The sequence below is a fragment of the Pelophylax lessonae genome, assembly GCF_965119305.1.
Source record: "Pelophylax lessonae genome assembly, chromosome: 11".
NCBI classification, from domain to species: Eukaryota; Metazoa; Chordata; class Amphibia; order Anura; family Ranidae; genus Pelophylax; species Pelophylax lessonae.
The window spans coordinates 236,008,430-236,028,274 of NC_138778.1; the positions used below are offsets into that span (position 1 = coordinate 236,008,430).

General features: G+C 49.6%; 1 protein-coding gene and 1 long non-coding RNA gene across 6 annotated transcripts in view; one reads left to right on the forward strand and one right to left on the reverse strand.

The window, feature by feature from the left end:
- The first annotated feature begins 7,938 nt into the window (after nt 1–7,938).
- Nucleotides 7,939–9,205, forward strand: LOC309567271. 3 transcript variants are annotated; one of them, XR_014225928.1, is made up of 4 exons: nt 7,939–8,068; nt 8,141–8,316; nt 8,472–8,502; nt 8,907–9,205. It is a non-coding gene; the product is annotated as an uncharacterized lncRNA (long non-coding RNA). The 3 variants fall into 3 exon arrangements; XR_014225929.1 differs by having other exon boundaries at nt 7,945–8,037; XR_014225930.1 differs by lacking the exon at nt 8,472–8,502 and adding an exon at nt 8,711–8,762 and having other exon boundaries at nt 7,945–8,037.
- Nucleotides 9,206–9,622: 417 nt separating this feature from the next.
- Nucleotides 9,623–19,845, reverse strand: part of TEX2 (testis expressed 2) — a 68,535-nt gene continuing 58,312 nt past the window's right edge. Inside the window, exons 9-12 of one of the 3 annotated variants that reach the window (XM_082271686.1) lie at nt 15,907–16,026; nt 15,605–15,811; nt 15,074–15,194; nt 9,623–10,050 (exon numbers count right to left, since the gene is read on the reverse strand). In XM_082271686.1, the coding sequence (XP_082127812.1) occupies nt 9,934–10,050; nt 15,074–15,194; nt 15,605–15,811; nt 15,907–16,026 (565 nt within the window). In that variant the 3' untranslated portion in view covers nt 9,623–9,933. Of the gene's footprint in view, nt 10,051–15,073; nt 15,195–15,604; nt 15,812–15,885; nt 16,027–19,845 lie in introns of those variants that run through there. The other 2 variants (XM_082271684.1, XM_082271685.1) reach the window with 2 other exon arrangements.

Below are 19,845 nucleotides of genomic sequence, written 5' to 3' on the forward strand. Positions count from 1 at the left end.
GCTGCCCTACATACAAAAACTAGCCAACAACTTAGCTTTTATGGATCTGAAAGCAACTAACTCCTTTATTGAAGAAGAAACAGACTTTTATACACTTGAGAAGTAGGTCAGTCACTACATGAACAATGACCCAAATATTTTCCCAAAACATCACACAATGGTTAGATAACGAGGTACAACCCTGGCATACTTCTATACCTCCAGCTTCAGGACACGCAGAGCTGACTCCTGGGTTCCGGAGGGATGGATTCCCCGTCTGACTTACTTTCTTTATCTTAGTTCTTTCTTTTTTGACTTTTTCCTGCCCTCTATTTTTTTTATGGTAACCTTGATCTAGCTGAGGGGTTATTTGCCCCGATAGTTGGTTAATATATTTGTTGGGATTATGTTTTGATATTTGAATATTTTGCAGAAGTTGTGTGTTGTTTGAGCTACAGGACCTTTGCCTCCTATTTTTATAGTCAGAACTGCCAAATAAATTTTCCCATATGGGCCTCTTGCATAATTGGGCTGGTGTAAGCCGGCCTGACCCCATTACCTGATCTCCTAAATGTGATTTATCAATAAGTTGATGTTCCTTCATAGGGATTGGACTATTTTTTACCATGTTCATTGATGCCCTCATCTCTTACATGTTATGCTCCCTTCTAAAGCAAGCCAGAGCTCACTGAACAGTCCCCGCCTGGACATTGTGGTTTATATGTGTACCTACCTCACTGCATGTGCACGCCATTTACCAGATTGCTTTGTTGTTACGTTTTGTCTTCCATTTGGAAAGAAAAGTCGAATAGAAATGATTGAAACAGAAAAAGGTAATGCTGGTTCTGATAGAAAGGTGTCGGAACACACAGAACATCGTGGTTTGTTGTATATGGGGTGGAGTAGCGGCAGAGCGGTCAGGATGTCCATGCTGACCTGTGAATCCTGTATAATAATAATAATATTAATCCACAGCCAAAAGCTACTACAATGGGCACCTGAGCATCAGAACTAGAGCACGGAGCAATGAAAGAAGGTGGCCTGGTCTGATGAGGAAGACAAGCGGGGGGAGGCCGTGTGATGCTTTGGGCAACAATCTGCTGGGAAGCCTTGGCTCCCACCATTCATGTGGATGGTACATGACATATACCACCTACCTAAACATTGTTGGTGACCAAGTCCACTCCTTCATTGAAACAGTATTCTCTGATGCCATTGGCCCCTTTCAGCAGGATAATTTATCCCATCACACTGCAAAAATGGTTCAAGAATGGTTTGAGGAGTTGACTTGGCCTCCAAATTCTCCAGATCTCAATCCAATCGATCATCTGTGAGATGTGCTGGAAAAACAAATCTGATCCATGGAGGCCCCACCTCCCAACTTACAGGACTTAAAAGGATCTGCTAGTGGCAGCTTGGTGCCAGATACCACAGCGTACCTTCAGAGGTCTAGTGGAGTCTATGCCTGGACAGGTCAGGAAAGGGGAACCTATCCAATATTAGGTTCCTGTAGCTGCTGACTTATGTGCACATTGAGGGTGCCTTGCTTATCCTAGCTGTGGCCCACAGGCTGTAGTTTGGAGACTCTTGCCCTAACAGATCCTTGGGCATCAGTGACACGGCTAGTAGTGCAGTAATGATGTCCCACCCCTGAGGAGTCAACACATTTTACTGACACGTGGTCTGTTTCCTTAGTTCTGTAATAAGCATCTTTCAGACTTTTATAGACCACCTACCATTCCATCCTCAGGATGTGTACCGTAGGGTCTGTGGATCCATGTGGTTTGTGAGAGGTGCAGGGACTGTGGACCACAGGGTCAGTAAGAGGTGTGGGGACTGTGGACCGCGGGGGTGTGTGGGAGGTGCGGGGTCTGTGAGTTGTGTGGGGACTGTAAGATGTGTGGGACTCTGGACTGCGGGGTAAGCAAGAAGTGAGGTGACTGTAGACCCGCGGGGCCTGTGAGAGGTCCGGGGACTGTGGACCCGAGGGGCCCTTGAGAGGTGCGGGGACTGTGTACCCGCAGGGCCCGTGATGTCTGTGAGAGATCAGGGGAATGAGGACCCAGGAGACAGTGAGAGGTGCGTTGACAGAGGTCTGTGAGAGAGATGCGGACCACGGAGACAGAGGTGAGGGGACTGTGGACCCGCAGGGTCAGTGAGAGGTGAGGGGACTGTGGACCTGCGGGGTCCATGAGAGGTGCGGAGACTGTGATGTCTGTGAGAGATGCAGGGAATGTGGACCCCGGAGACAGTGAGAGGTGTGGGGACTGTGGACCGTGGGGTCTGTGAGAGGTGCAGGGACTGTGATGTCTGTGAGAGATGCAGGGAATGTGGACCCCGGAGACAGTGAGAGGTGTGGGGACTGTGAACCGTGGGGTCTGTGAGAGGTGCGGAACTGTGAACCACGGGGTCAGTAAGAGGTGTGGGGACTGTGGACCGCGGGGGTGTGTGGGAGGTGCGGGGACTGTGGACAGCTGGGGTCTGTGAGGGGACTGTAAAATGTGTGGGACTCTGGACTGCTGGGTAAACAAGAGGTGAGGTGACTGTGGACCCATGGGGCCTGTGAGAGGTCCGGGGACTGTGGACCTGCGGGGCCCGTGAGAGGTGCAGGGACTGTGGACCCGCAGGGCCCGTGAGAGGTGCAGGGACTGTGAGAGATCAGGGGGAATGAGGACCCCGGAGACAGTGAGAGGTGCGGGGACTGTGAGACAGATGCGGGGAATGTGGACCACGGCGACAGAGGTGAGAAAGGCGGGGACTGTGGACCACAGGATCTGTGAGAGGTGAGGGAACTGTGGACTTGGGGGGCCCGTGAAAGGTGCGGGGACTGTGGACAGTGGGGTCCATGAGAGCTGCAGGGACTGTGATGTCTGTGAGAGATGCGGGGAATGTGGACCCTGGAGAAAGTGAGAGGTGTGGGGACTGTGAGAGATGCAGGGAATGTGGACCCTGGGAGACAGTGAGAGGGGCGGGGACTGTGGACCGTGGGGTCTGTGAGAGGTGCGGTGACTGTGGACAGCGGGGTCCATGAGAGCTGCGGGGACTGTGATGTATGTGAGAGATGCGGGGAATGTGGACCCCGGAGACAGTGAGAGGTGTGGGGACTGTGAGAGATGCAGGGAATGTGGACCCCGGAGACAGTGAGAGGTGCGGGGACTGTGGACCGTGGGGTCTGTGAGAGGTGCGGGGACTGTGATATCTGTAAGAGGTGTGGGGAATGTGGACCCCAGAGACAGTGAGAGGTGTGGGGACTGTGAAATGTTTGGAATGTAGACCGCAGGGACAGTGAGAGGTGCGGGGACTGTGAGAGATGCAGAGAATGTGGACCGCGGAGACAGTGAGAGGTGCAGGGACTGTGAGGACAGTGAGAGGTGTGGGGACTCTGGACCCCAGGGTCTGTGCGGGGACTGTGAGAAGTGCGGGGACTGTGGACCCCAGGGTCTATTATTTAAATCACACATGCTGATGAGAGCGGGCTCAGTGGAAGTGAACGGATGTGCACACCGCTCATTGTATAGAACACGGCAGGTCTTCGTGATGTTTTGCTAATTTTTAATAAATTGAAAAAGAAATTGTACCGCCCCTATGAACTGTTTGAATGCATCCCACCGTAGATCAGGGGGTGCGCGTCCCACCAGAATGAAGGGGCTTGGGAAGATTTGCATAGATTGAATGGTGGATTGCAGTGAACAATAAACCTCTTCCTTTCCTGAATGAACACAATGAGTGATCAGTACTGATCCATCCTGGATCCATTCATAGCAGCAGCACAGTAAATACTGTTTATATGCTTTCAGTTTGTGAATGAACAGGAAGCCTCTGTACAGTCAATCAGTGATTGGGTGTTCACACCCTGCAGCGGTCCCTCCAGCATTCTTCGGCCTCCCTCATTGGATGGCCTCTGCTCTAGCTCCTCCCCCAGGAAGTGAAGACTCGGAGACGTTGTGTGCAGAATGGAGATTTTTATTTAATAAAACAGCGAAGCGGATTCTGGTTATCACAACATTGTGAGGCGGTGCAGCGTGAGAGCGGGCGGTGCGAGACACACCGTGCGCTCCATGACATGCACAACACATGAACACGGACACAAACCCAAAGACAACGCATGGCCCCGGGAGGAAGGACAGCTTCCAGCCAGAGCTTCTTCATCAGATATTCATCTAGTGCCATCTCCTGGGTTCACTGTACAAGCAGAGATCCCTGGGACCCCAGGACACCTCCCCCTCCCTCCACACACAAGACTTCTCAACATTCCCCCTCCTCACTGAGGTTTCATAGTAAAAACTATTTCTTCTATACAGAACCAATAAAATCAGCATCTCCCCTAAATACCTGCAGTTATTCATTCTCACCACTGGGTGGTGCTGCTGTCCTGGGTTAAAGCTGAACTCCAGGAACTCGGCCACATTGTACACCATGCTGGATTGGTGGGGGTGACGTTCAATGAGGAGCATGTCACCTGTGGACTTCTCTCCTAACAACCTATATTTTACATATAATCGCTATAGTTCCAGTGCTCCAACGCTAGGCGTTCTGGTCTCAGGTACTGCAGCCGCTTATCCCACCCCCCTCCCTTTCTCCTGCCCAATCACAGAGCGCTTTGTAATATGTGACCTGCTTATGGGCAGCAGAGGGGAGGGGTGGGGGAGAGCTGCTGCCGTCTCTCCTGTCAGGGCCCCGGAGTATCAGTCCAAGGGGTGGGGCATGGACCTCTTCAGACTTACCTCCCAGTGTGCCAGAACATTCTACAGACTGCCTGGAGGTCATCTCTGAATGACACCTATGGGGGGATCTCTGGGTGCTTGCAGAAGACTGAACTGTGATCAGAAAGAAGACTTCCCTCTCTGGTCACCTTCTGCTCCAAGATGGTTACAGTGTATTTTTAGGGAAAGAATTTTTATCTTCTGAGTTTTGGAAGACCCTCCATGAAGCCTATATTGACGTGTCCCCCATTGGGAAGGCCATCCCTCTGTGTGCCTTCCCCCCCCCCATTGGGAAGGCCATCCCTCTGTTCCCCCCCCCCCCATTGGCAAGGCCATCCCTCTGTGTTCCCCCCCATTGGCAAGACTGTCCCTCTGTGTCCCCCCCCCATTGGCAAGACTGTCCCACTGTGTGCTCCCCCATTGGAAGGCCTGTCCTTCTGTGCCCCCCCCCCACTGGGAAGGCCGTTCCTGTGTGTGCCTCCCCCCATTGGCAAGGCCGTCCCTCTGTGTGCACCCCCCCATTGGCAAGGCTGTCCCATTGTGTGCTTCCCCATTGGAAAGCCTTTTCTTCTGTGCCCCCCCCCCCCCACACCAGAAAGACCATTCCTGTGTGTCCCCCCCCCCCCCATTGGAAAAGCTGTCCCTCTGTGTCCCCTCCTCCATTGGGAAGGCTGTCCCTCTGTGTGACCCTCTCCACTGGGAAGGACGTTTCTCTGTGTGTCATCCCCCCCCAATGGAAAGGCCATCCCTCTGTGTCCCCTCCTCCGTTGGGTAGGGCGTCCCTCTGTTTGCCTCCTTATTGGGAAGGCCGACCCTCTATGTGTCCTCCCCCCCCATTGGGAAGGCCGACCCCCTGTGTGTCCCCCCCCATTGGGAGGGCCAACCCTCTGTGTGTCCCCCCCATTGGAAAGGCCAACCCTCTGTGTGTCCCCTCATTGGAAAGGCCAACCCTCTGTGTGTCCCTCCCCCATTGAAAAGGCCAACCCTCTGTGTGTCATCCCCCCATTGGGAAGGCCGACCCTGTGTGTGTGTGCCCCCCATTAAAAAAGGCCAACCCTCTGTGTGTCCCCCCCTCCATTGGGCAGCCCATCCCTCTCTGTGTCCCCCCTCCATTAGGAAGGCCGACCCTCTGTGTGTCCCCCCTCCATTGGGCAGGCCATCCCTCTCTGTGTCCCCCCTCCATTAGGAAGGCCATCCCTCTCTGTGTCCCCCCCTCCATTGGGAAGGCCATCCCTCTCTGTGGCCCCCCTCCATTGGGAAGGCCATCCCTCTGTGTGTGTCCCCCTCCATTGGGAAGGCCGATCCTCTGTGTGTCCCTCCTCCATTGGGAAGGCCATCCCTCTCTGTGTCCCCCCCCTCCATTGGGAAGGCCATCCCTATCTATGTCCCCCCCTCCATTGGGAAGGCCATCCCTCTCTGTGTCCCCCCCCCTCCATTGGGAAGGCCATCCCTCTCTGTGTCCCCCCCCCTCCATTGGGAAGGCCGATCCTCTGTGTGTCCTGTTGATTCTAAAATTCCAGAGCTGTCCCCAGAATAGTAGATGAGGGGGAACACGTCTAATAGGGGCATTCGCAGCACTCAGGGGGGGGGAGAAGAGGGGCTCCCCCATGATACACAGACAGTAATATAAGCTGCTGGGGGGTTCCCCAAATTCAGCTTTTTCACATTAAAGAATGAACAGCTCCCTCTGGTCACCAGGCAAGTCCCCTGCTTTGTCCCCTCTTCTGATTCACACCCCTCCCCCCCCTCCACATTTCAATATTAATTGTCAATGTAGGAGTACACTCCTCTTTCACCCCAGGGGGGCTGCCCCCCCCCCGCCCCAAGAATACCCCTCCCCCCTCCACATTTCAGAATGGATTGTCCATGGAGAAGTACACCCCCCCCCCCCCAGTATACCCCTCCACCCTCCAAATTTCAATATGGATTGTCAATGGAGAAGTACACTCCCCCCCCCCAGGGGGACTGTCCCCAGTATACTCGATGGGGGGGGGGGGGGTGTCACACACAGGCTAAAAGGTGGATTGTTAGCTTTTCTGCCAAACAATGCATTAAACACAGGGAAGCTGCTGTTTGTGTGACGGATTTTATCACAGACAGTCCCATATTTCTTCCCTCAGAGATCTCTGGGATGTACAGTGAACCCTGCGATAGGAGCCCCTTCCTGCAGGGGGCGCTCCGTGTCACAGAGAAGACCAGAAATCAGACGTACGTAGAACGACAACACAGGATCCAGGCAAGATGCTTCAAATTAGAAAACACTAAAAAAAACGCAAAAATAATCGAGAAAACGATTCTCCAGTCTGACATGTAAACTAATGTCAGCCAATCAGCGCAAATCAACTTGGCAATTTCACCAGAACTCAAAGCTATAAAAAAATAAGGTCTTCTATGGATGGGAGTCATGGCGGGGGGGGTGATGGGCGTGGCACCCAGTATGATCTCTGACCTCTCGGTCGCGTACCGCACTCTGTGATTGTACGTCACTATAGCATTATATGCTCTCTCTGTATACACATACAATAAATAAAAAGGAATAATAATTACAGAATATTCCTCTCTCATTAATAGGCTGACAACGGCCGTCCTTCATTGGATAAATATCGCTAACATAGTCTCTATAATTGGGCTGCAGTACACACACATGACCTGCAGGGGGTGCTGTGAGCCAAGGTTTGGTCAGAAGGGACTCACTAGTGCATTCTGCTGGCAGGGAGACTGTACTGCAACCATTAAGACAGTAAAAGCGTGAATATAGAATAGGTCACAAATAATCTTTACACTCTTCTAAGGCTCTTCCTCATGGAAGAGGCCGGGGTTTCATATTGGGCCCGTTCCCTGGCCGTCACCACGCAGGTTCTGGCTACCATTGCCGGAGGGTGGCAGCCAGGGAACGGGGAGCAGCGGGACTTCATTTCATGACAGAATCAATTTACAGGATATCTAACCCAGGAACACAATATCCTGTATATGAGCAGCACAGGTAAGGACAGGTCCGCTGCCATACAACACAGGTAAGGAGAGGTACGCTGCCATACAACACAGGTAAGGAGAGGTACGCTGCCATACAACACAGGTAAGGAGAGGTACGCTGCCATACAACACAGGTAAGGAGAGGTACGCTGCCATACAACACAGGTAAGGAGAGGTACGCTGCCATACAACACAGGTAAGGAGAGGTACGCTGCCATACAACACAGGTAAGGAGAGGTACGCTGCCATACAACACAGGTAAGGAGAGGTACGCTGCCATACAACACAGGTAAGGAGAGGTACGCTGCCATACAACACAGGTAAGGACAGGTACGCTGCCATACAGCACAGGTAAGGACAGGTACGCTGCCATACAGCACAGGTAAGGAGAGGTACGCTGCCATACAACACAGGTAAGGAGAGGTACGCTGCCATACAACACAGGTAAGGAGAGGTACGCTGCCATACAACACAGGTAAGGAGAGGTACGCTGCCATACAACACAGGTAAGGACAGGTACGCTGCCATACAGCACAGGTAAGGACAGGTACGCTACCATACAGCACAGGTAAGGACAGGTACGCTGCCATACAGCACAGGTAAGGACAGGTATGCTGCCATACAGCACAGGTAAGGACAGGTACGCTGACACACAGGACAGGTACGCTGCCATACAGCACGGGTAAAGACCGGTATGCTGCCTACAGGACAGGTACGGAAAGATAAACTTCCATACAGCACAGGTAAGGACAGGTACACTGCCATATAGGACAGGTAAACTGCTATACAGCACAGGTTCGCTGCCATACAGCACAGGTAAGGACAGGTACGCTGCCATACAGCACAAGTAAGGACAGGTACTCCGCAATACAGCACAGATTTAGGACAGGTAAGCTGCCACACAGCACAGATTTAGGACAGGTACGCTGCCACACAGCACAGGTAAGGACAGGTACTCTGACATAAAGCACAGGTAAGGTAGGTACGCTGACATACAGGACAGGCAAGGACAGGTACGCTGCTATGCAGCACAGGTATGCTGCTATGCAGCACAGGTAAGGACAGGTACGCTGACATACAGGACAGGTACACTGACATACAGGACAGGTACGCTCACATACAGGACAGGTAAGGACAGGTACGTTGACATACAAGACAGGTAAGGACAGGTACGCTGACACACAGCACAGGTAAGGACAGGTACTCTGACATACAGCACAGGTAAGGTAGGTATGCTGCTATGCAGCACAGGTAAGGACAGGTACGCTGACATACAGGACAGGTAAGGACAGGTACGCTGACATACAGGACAGGTAAGGACAGGTACGTTGACATACAGGACATTGTTGTTGCCTGGGATTTTCTTTACGTGTCACTCGTATGTAGAAAGTGCTTTTTATTCCTATGTTAGTGTGGTGCCTTCCCCATTGGTCCAGGCAGCCAGGAGGCGGGATTAGTACCGCCTCATCCATTCTCCAGAGTAGGAGATCCTCCTAGTACAGCCCCTTCTGCTAGAGCCAGGCTCTGATTGGAGGAGGAGATTTGGGGGCACAGACTGGACAGTGAGCTCATCTCCTGGATTGGATGTCCCCAGTCTGGTCACTACTTTTCTGTAGTGTTCGTATAAAACACATACAAAAGCATGGGCACATAGTGAAAGCATCAGTGACCCCGGCATGGACAGTGCCACCAATGAGCCGACAGGAAGTCGGTCAATGACGGTGCCTCCGATGTGCCGGCAGGAAGTCGTCAATGACGGTGCCACCGATGTGCCGGCAGGAAGTCGGTCAATGACGGTGCCACCGATGTGCCGGCAGGAAGTCGGTCAATGACGGTGCCACCGATGTGCCGGCAGGAAGTCGGTCAATGAGGGTGCCACCGATGTGCCGGCAGGAAGTCGGTCAATGACGGTACCTCCGATGTGACGGCAAGGAAGTCGGTCAATGACGGTGCCACTGATGTGCCGGCAGGAAGTCAGTGAGTGGTCACTGAGAAAGGCCCTAACAAATCTCCTCCTCCATCCGCCCCTCATTACATATACAAACCATACTGGAGGCTCCATCTGCCCAGGAAGATGACGGAACGTGATGACCATGGAAAGTCTCTGCTGGGTGGCTGGGGATTGGCAGTAAAGAAGGTGTGACATTTAGGAGAAACTCCAACAGTCTGCAGTAATCCGGTACTGGTAACATCCCTGAGCGGGGGCACAGTGATGTACACAACACGCTTTACAACAGAATAAAAAGTCTAATACTGTAAACGGCCACCACTTCACATTTCACGGTGCATCCACCGTTGTGGCTACTTCATCCGAATCTTTGCTGGAACGCGAGTCCATAGCGGAGTGCATTATTATCACACACACATCGTCCATGTTTGGCATGACAAATATTTTCTGGGAAGAGAGAGAGAGAACTTACATGAGAAATGATGCAAGGGGAGTATGGAGGATAGAGGGAGTGTGTGCATAGTAGAAAAGGGTTTTGGGGGGGGGGGGGGTAGTGTAGGGTAGAAAGAGAAGTAGACCAATAGTAGCTGGTTGGTTGATTGGGCTGTAAAAATCCTTTCATAGAGTTTATTAAGGGACATGGGAATTTTTCCCGTTTAGGTTATACTGCCACCTACAGGAGGATTGGACACTGGCAACCAAGAAATTTTAGGCCAGCGCAGGACAACCCCTCCCAATAAAGGGCCGTGTGTGACCTACGTTCCTCAAAGGTCTCTTGGAAAAAGGATTTTACTACAAGGACAAATATCCAATGTTCTTACTCATCCATTGAGATGTTTGGGAAGTCTATCACCACCATGATATCCAAGCGGTGAACAGCAAACAATTGCTAAGAGGCTCAATGAAAAATATAAAAACGTGGGACTGTCAGCAGCTCAAGAGCAGCCTGAAGAACTAAACCACGAATAACAAGGAAAAAAAAAGAGGTTCCTCTCAGGGGACTGGAACGGTCAGAGAGACTGCAAAATGATGTCCCTCTTCAGGGCGGGTCAAAACTGTTGTAGGTCAGAAGAAGCTCCAAGGCCTCAACTCCCCCATTATATATTGAAGGTATACAGAGTTCTGTGCATGCAGGGAATATCAGAGCAGATCTTCACATTGCAGAGGCAAGGACTACCAGGAATGAACCCTGGAGCCTGAATTAGAGTAGAATTACCTCCAAGGGCTGTAATGGTGCTTCCTCAGAAACCACAGATAGCCAAGTTTCCATACCACAGTCACAACCAAGTGCAGGAACACCCCACCCGGGCAGAGGGGGAGGGATCTCCCCACCCGGGCAGAGAGGGAGGGATCGCCCCACCCGGGCAGAGAGGGAGGGATCGCCCCACCCGGGCAGAGAGGGAGGGATCGCCCCACCCGGGCAGAGAGGGAGGGATCGCCCCACCCGGGCAGAGAGGGAGGGATCGCCCCACCCGGGCAGAGGGGGAGGGATCTCCCCACCCGGGCAGAGGGGGAGGGATCTCCCCACACAAGGGTTAGGAAGGGGTAGAAGGTGGATTTTCCCACAAAATTAGCAAGAAATATAGCAGAATTGAAAGTTCTGAGGCCCAAGCTCATGTCCCACCTAACCCATCAGAAATCTTGCAGTAATATCCTGGGCACAGATTTAGAGATGGAGCACTGATCAGGAACCTTTCATGTTTGTGGAGAACAGTCACCTGAGTCAATTCGGGAACAAGGAAAAATCTGCAGAAAATCCTCCTTTAGTCTGTGAAGCAGAGGAGGAGATCCAGGTGAAGAGATCCCACAGAGTCACCATTCTCTGCAAACACCACAGGAGTCCTGTACCTGGAGAGGAGCCTCTTCCACATGCAGGATTACCCATCCAGCATCCTCCTCCTGCAATGTGCTCAGGTGTATAGACTACTCCCTCACATTAAGATGCAAACACAAAAGTGTTTGGGAAGCTGTAGCAGTGACCCCACGCCTATAAGGCAGAGGACTCAGACCCACCTGGCAATGCTAGGGAGGACTCAGATAAGGAGTTTGACTCAAACCATGAGAGAACAGGATTCTAGGTTACAGCTGTGGGCTCTTTCAGTGGGTATGGAGTAAACATCCCCAAACCATTTGCCAAGTGTGAACTGGGCTCACCCAACACAGCAAGACTGTCCCCTCTGTGCCAAGAAACGGACATGCTGTGACCACACTGTGATAAGGAAACGAAGTATGAGGCAAGGCCTCTGGTCCTTACAAACCCCAGACAGCCGGTGAGGGTGGGATGGCCAGAGATGACCAAGGCCTTTGTAGGCGGGCAACAGGAACAAACCAAGGATCAGTTTCTTCTGTCTCTTTACAAAGTTGAATGATGGGAAAGAAAGCATGTGACCTTCCACCCAGCGGAAGACCTCTGACAGTCCCCCATGTTAAGGAAATTGGAAAATCTGTATTGAATTGTATTCCATTATGTATCTTTGTCTATGTATTGCACACGGCACCAATAAAGATTTCATTACATGTTTACATTCTATCAAGTCCTGATTAGAATTAGCCTGCGTATGTTACGCCCCTTGTTACCGTAAATGTAATGTGATCCCTACATAATCATGTGTATAAATAACTTCAATTGTGCTGAATAAACAGAACAGTGATTGGAAAGATGCTGAGTGTATCTGTGTGTCTGTTCCCTACTGCAGTAGTGATTAATTTGGAACCACTAATCAATATGAGGATAGGAGTTGCCCATTTATAAAATGTCCAGAACACCCAGTATTAACCCCTTTGGAGGTAAGAGACCAGTAGGAGGTGGACATTTTTAAGAATTCCAGTGATTGGTGGTAAGAAATCAGTAGGAGGAGGACATGTTTAAGGATTCCAGTGATCCGAAGGAACGAGGTAGATACAGTTGCCAGGCCAGAAGCAGAGCGAGTCTCAGAGACGAGGCAAGTGCTGAGCCAATGCCAGTGAACCTGGACCCGGAGAGCGCTCCATGACTAACCTATTACCAGAACTAGGTAAGAAAAGCTCCTTATGCAGAAGAAGCCAGTGCCCGAAGGTCACTTCACCACAATGTCCAGTGCAGCTGGGTCCAGCGTGAGCCAGACTGGATATCTGCCATAGTAGAGACAAGCTCGAGCAGTGATGTAGAGAAGAATCCAGAGTCACAGAAGAGCTAAAAGAAAAAGTTCCCCTTCCAGGACACGAGCTGAAAACTGAGGCATGCTGGGATCGGGAGGGGTTTTCCTGGGCTGGCCTAAAGTTTTTTTTTTTTTGTTTCCCAGTGTCCAATCCCCCTGCAGATGGCAGTATAACATGAAGGTAAAATTACTTCCGGTGTCCCTCAATAGAAGAGAAAGAAAAAAAAGAAAAAGGAAACTGTGATCCCCAAAGACAGCAGTCAGGTAAAAGCACAGTTCATCAAATGAGGACATTTCTAGAAGTGTGAATAGCTGTGAAGGAGAACTTGTCTATATCCTGTGCAGACAGGTACAGTGCCTTGCGAAAGTATCCAGCCCCCTTGAACTTTTCAGGCTTCAAACAAAGATATAAAACTAATTTTTTGTGAAGAGTCAACAACAAGTGGGACACAATCAATGAAGTGGAACGAAATTTATTGGATATTTCAAACTTTGTTAACAAATAAAAAAACTGAAAAATTGGGCGTGCAAAATTATTCAGCCCCTTTACTTTCAGTGCAGCAAACTCTCTCCAGAAGTTCAGTGAGGATCTCTGAATGATTCAATGTTGACCTAAATGACCAATGATGATAAATAGAATCCACCTGTGTGTAATCAAGTCTCCGTATAAATGCACCTGCACTGTGATAGTCTCAGAGGTCCGTTTAAAGCGCAGAGAGCATCATGAAGAACAAGGAACACACCAGGCAGGTCCGAGATACTGTTGTGGAGAAGTTTAAAGCCGGATTTGGATACAAAAAGATTTCCCAAGCTTTAAACATCCCAAGGAGCTCTGTGCAAGCGATAATATTGAAATGGAAGGAGTATCAGACCACTGCAAATCTACGAAGACCTGGCCGTCCCTCTAAACTTTCAGCTCATACAAGGAGAAGACTGATCAGAGATGCAGCCAAGAGGCCCATGATCACTCTGGATGAACTGCAGAGATCTACAGCTGAGGTGGGAGACTCGGTCCATAGGACAACAATCAGTCGTATACTGCACAAATCTGCCCTTTATGGAAGAGTGGTAAGAAGAAAGCCATTTCTTAAAGATATCCATAAAAAGTGTCATTTAAAGTTTGCCACAAGCCACCTGGGAGACACCAAACATGTGGAAGAAGGGGCTCTGCTCAGATGAAACCAAAATCAAACTTTTTGGCAACAATGTAAAACGTTATGTTTGGTGTAAAAGCAACACAGCTCATCACCCTGAACACACCATCCCCACTGTGAAACATAGTGGTGGCAGCATCATGGTTTGGGCCTGCTTTTCTTCAGCAGGGACAGGGAAGATGGTTAAAATTGATGGGAAGATTGATGGAGCCAAATACAGGACCATTCTGGAAGAAAACCTGATGGAGTCTGCAAAAGACCTGAGACTGGGACGGAGATTTGTCTTCCAACAAGACAATGTTCCAAAACCTAAAGCAAAATCTACAATGCAATGGTTCACAAATAAACATATCCAGGTGTTAGGCCCCTTTCACACATGCTGTCCGTTTGTCCGTTCTTCATTGATCCGTTGACGGATGAAAAATGGACATCAATGTATCTCTATGTAAAAACTGATGACAACGGATGATCATCAGTTAACATCAGTTTTCATCCGCTTCCGTCAATGTCCGTTTTTTTGAACGGATGAATGCCCCATTTTTCATCCGTCAGAAAAACGGATAGGACGAAAAACGGATGACAACGGATGAAAAATGGATAACAACTGATGAAAAACGGATGGAAAACTGATACATTTTGACGTGACTGAACTGATGAGCTGAACGGACCGTATGTGTGAAAGGGGCCTTAGAATGGCCAAGTCAAAGTCCAGACCTGAATCCAAAGTCCAGACCTGAATCCAATCGAGAATCTGTGGAAAGAACTGAAAACTGCTGTTCACAAACGCTCTCCATCCAACCTCACTGAGCTCGAGCTGTTTTGCAAGGAGGAATGGGCAAAAAGTTCAGTCTCTCGATGTGCAAAACTGATAGAGACGACCCCAAGCGACTTACAGCTGTAATCGCAGCAAAAAGGTGGCGCTACAAAGTATTAAACTTAAGGGGGCTGAATAATTTTGCACGCCCCTTTTCTTCAGTTTTTTATTTGTTAAAAAAGTTTGAAATATCCAATAAATTTCAATCCACTTCATGATTGTGTCCCACTTGTGGTTGATTCTTTACAAAAAATTACAGTTTTATATCTTTATGTTTGAAGCCTGAAATGTGGCAAAAGGTCGAAAAGTTCAAGGGGGCCGAATACTTTCGCAAGGCACCGTATGTTCCATCACCTCCATCTCACCTGGAATTCCTGCTCCAGCTTCTTCTCAATCCACTCGGTCACATGCCCCAATGTCACCTCTCGCTCCCCAAGTTTGGGTCGAGCTTTCAGTTCCAGGTGTGGTGGCTTCCTGAACCCATACCTGTGCGGAGACAAAAGATGGGACAAATCATGAAGGTTTCCAGCAAAGAGGTCACCCAGTAACCCATAATAACAGAGTCCAGCATTGTGTGAACCCAGAGCCGCAGCGTCTTTTGTGTCACTGCTATCTGCATGGGGCACATCGGTTCTCAGTCACAGAAGAATCTTCTAGATGGGGGCGGGTTATACGTTGGATGAATTTCCACCCCCTGCCTTGTCACACAGCTCACCTTCAGATCTTTGGATTCGATTTCATAAAGGGGAGATGCTTTCTGGAGGATTCCATTTAGGAGAACCTACAGACTCACAGCAGAGAACACCATAGCGGTATCAGGATCCCGGGACTAACCACAAAGTATCACATGACCTCCACAATGATAAAGCTGACAGTGTGTCTCTAGAGGCACTTACCATATGCGGTCAGTGGGTGCTGGTGGAATGTTAATGGCCAGTCTCCCTCGGAACTCCTGGACCTCCACAGTGAGCAGCAGTGGAGTATTGGACACCTCTTCTATCTTCTTCTTGATGAACTCGGTCTCTGTGGCTTTCTGGAAATATTTGGACTTGGTGATCTTATCTACAAACCTCATGATTTTACTGGTGCGGGGTCCCCCATGCCTGGCAGAAGATACAAAGTATTACACCGTCAGATGGGGAGGCTGTGAGCTGAACAGGGCAGAGATGTGGGAAGTGATAGACGGGCAGGGTCTCACCCTTCTGCTCCAGGCTGCTGTTTGTCTCCTGATAATTCGGGGCCATCCTCTTCATCCGAAGAACCAGCACTGGACGACTCCTCATCGCTGTCTGCCAGGTAGTACGCCCTTGGCCTGGCCCTGGCGGAGAGAAGACTCACAAACATTAATATACCAAATGGATGAATGAAATGAACATTTAACTGATGAAAGATTTTATTATTCAACCTAATGCCACCTCCAATGGCTTTCTTCTGCTCCTTCCAAGAGATCGGCTATAGAAGCAGCCGGAAGGTGGCAGTATTTACAGACAATAAAGACCACAATACATTAGTGATCCTGTCAATGGTGGCAACCCAAAAGCAACAGGACTTCTAAGAAGAGAAGAGCATTCACCTGTTTCTACAGCACTGCTCCATCACTGCCTGGATTATTACAGATTCAGCAAAAGAGCATCACCGCCCCGCCGGCTCACAGAGGGCACCTCCCCCCACCCTACACCCCTGGCTCACAGAGAGCATCTCCCCCCCCCCCCCGGGTCACATTGGATCTTCTCACACATCCCCCCCCCCCGGCTGGCTCACAGAGCATCTCCAGGATACATGAGGTACACACAATACGATAGGTCTACAACAGAAGGACACCACATTGTCCTCAGGATATATGAGGTACGGTACAATAGAAGAGACACCACGATGTCCTCAGGATATATGAGGAATGGTACAATAGAAGAGACACCACGATGTCCTCAGGATACATGAGGTACAGTACGAAAGAAGATGCACCATGATGTCCTCAGGATACATGGGGTATGGTATGATAGAAGGGGCACCATGATGTCCTCAGGATACATGGGGTATGGTATAATAGAAGGGGCACCATGATGTCCTCAGGATACATGGGGTACGGTATGATAGAAGGGGCACCATGATGTCCTCAGAATACATGGGGTACGGTATGATAGAAGGGGCACCATGATGTCCTCAGGATACATGGGGTACGGTATGATAGAAGGGGCACCATGATGTCCTCAAGATACATGAGGTATGGTATAATAGAAGGGGCACCATGATGTCCTCAGGATACATGAGGTATGGTATAATAGTAGAAGGGGCACAACAATGTCCTCAGGATATGTGAGGTACGGTATGATAGAAGGGGCACCATGATGTCCTCAGGATACATGAGGTATGGTATGATAGAAGGGGCACCACGATGTCCTCAGGAAACATGAGGTATGGTACGACAGAAGGGGCACCATGATGTCCTCAGGAAACATGAGGTATGGTACTATAGAAGAGGCACCATGATGTCCTCAGGATATATGAGGTACAGTATGATAGAAGGGGCACCATGATGTCCTCAGGATACATGAGGTGAGGTACGGTACGATAGAAGGGGCATGGTGTTTGGTTAGTAAAGCTTGTAAAATATTAGCAGATAACGGCACATGATGATCTATGGAACAATAATGTCTCACTCAGTTTCAGCTTCTAAGCTGAGGGCCATGGAAGAGGGAGAAGAGGGGGAGGAGCGGGAAGAGGGGGAAGAGGGGGGAGGAGGGGGAAGAGGGGGGGAGGAGGGGGAAGAGGGGGGAGGAGGGGGAAGAGGGGGGAGGAGGGGGAAGAGGGCCACTGTCCTCCTTCAATCCAGCAATCTACAGTTGTATTCAAAATTATTCAACCCCCCAATGCTGTAAAGGGTTTTAGGGAATTTAGTGTACATTTGTAATTGTATTCAGAATGAAATCCTACAAGGACTTTTTAAAGAACCATATGCAACTAAAATGACATCAATTGGTTTTGTAATACAGTAGTAAATGTTTCTTTTGTGAATTCTTCATTGACACAATTATTCAACCCCTTAAAGACTACCACTCTGAAGAACAGAGGTTCATTGAGGTGTTTTCAATCAGGGATTGTGGATGTCAGGGAGCAGCAATAAAGCCTAATAAGCACCAATTAGGCAGCTTTAAAATGACTGTGATACTCAGCTCCTTCTAGACATTTACTGGTGTGGTTACAAACATGGTGAAGTCAAGAGAATGGTCCAGGAAGACAAGAGAAGAGGTGATTACTCTTCACAGGAAGGGCAATGGCTATAAGAAGATTGCAAAGATGTTGAACATACCAAGAGACACCATAGGAAGCATCATTCGCAAATTCAAGGCAAAGGGCACTGTTGAAACGCTACCTGGTCGTGGCAGAAAGAAGATGCTGACTTCGACTGCTGTGCGCTACCTGAAGTGTAGAGTGGAGAAAAGTCCCCGTGTGACTGCTGAGGAACTGAGAAAAGATTTGTCAGATGTGGGTACTGAAGTTTCTGCTCAGACAATACGGTGCACACTGCGTAATGAAGGCCTCCATGCCAGAACTGCCAGGCGCACCCCCTTGCTGTCTCCAAAGAATAAGAAGAGTCGACTGCAGTATGCCAAAAGTCATGTGGACAAACCACAGAAGTTTTGGGATAGTGTTCTGTGGACTGATGAAACAAAATTAGAACTGTTTGGGCCCATGGATCAACGCTATGTTTGGAGGAGGCCTATGAAGAAAAGAACACCTTGCCTACTGTGAAGCATGGCGGGGGGTCAATCATGCTTTGGGGCCGTTTTGCTTCCGCAGGTACAGGGAAGCTTCAGCGTGTGCAAGGTACCATGAATTCTCTTCAGTACCAGGAGATATTGGATGACAATGTGATGCAGTCCGTCATAAACCTGAGGCTTGGGAGACGTTGGACCTTTCAACAGGACAATGATCCCAAGCATACCTCCAAGTCCAATAGAGCATGGTTGCAGATTAAATTTTGGAGTGGCCATCACAGTCACCAGACTTAAATCTGATTGAGAACCTCTGGAGGGACTTAAAGAAAGCAGTTGCAGTGCACAAGCCTAAGAATGTGACTGAACTGGAGGCTTTTGCCCATGACGAATGGGCGAAGATACCCGTAGATCGTTGCAAGACACTTGTGTCAAGCTATGCTTCACGTTTAAAAGCTGTTATAACTGTAAAAGGATGTTGTACTAAGTACTAAGATTGAATATCACTTGGGGGTTGAATAAAACTGATAATGATGTGAGCACAGAAAAGACATTTGTGGTTATTTCATTATAAATGTTATATTTGTCTGACCTACACCGGCCTCTTTGATTTCATTGTAAGCGGGATGACTGAATGATCAAAATCAATGTCAAACTGGCCAAAACAATCAATTTCAGTGGGGGTTGAATAATTTTGAACACAACTGTATATGGAAATAATCACACAATGGCAGTGGATGGGAAAATGTGAGGGTGGAGAGACATGAAGGAGACTCTATGAGAGGCAGGATGAGGGACACACCCAGGAGATGATGATAAATATTTTATTACGTACATTATTATGTTTCATTCATACACAGGAAGTGAGGAATCTATTTATAGATCCCCATTTACCGGACCCTCCGCCACCCACAATACTGACATCACCGTCCTACAGCAATACAAGGATCACACATCGTCCACTCACCATTCCCAGATCCACACAGGAGGAGAGCAGAGAGGAGAAATGTACAGAAACGTTATATAGAAATCACACAAAGCATGGCCTCCTCCATAGTCACTGAGCCCCTCAGCCTATCAGTGACCTGCACTGTACAGTATCCTCTACCCCCCCCCGCAATATCCTTCACCCCACCCCCCAATACGCTACACCCCTGGCAGTATTCTCTAACCCCCTGCAATATCCTCCACCACCCCCCCCCCCAGATATCCTCCACCTCCCCGCAATATCCTCCACCACCCCCCCCCCCAGATATCCTCCACCTCCCCGCAATATCCTCCACCACCGCCCCCCCCAGATATCCTCTGCTGTGGCGTCTTCTACCCCCCCCCCCCCCCCATACACTCATCGGCCACTTTGTTAGGTACACCTTGCTAGTAGCGGGTTGGACCCACTTTTGCCTTCATTCTTGGTGGCATAGATA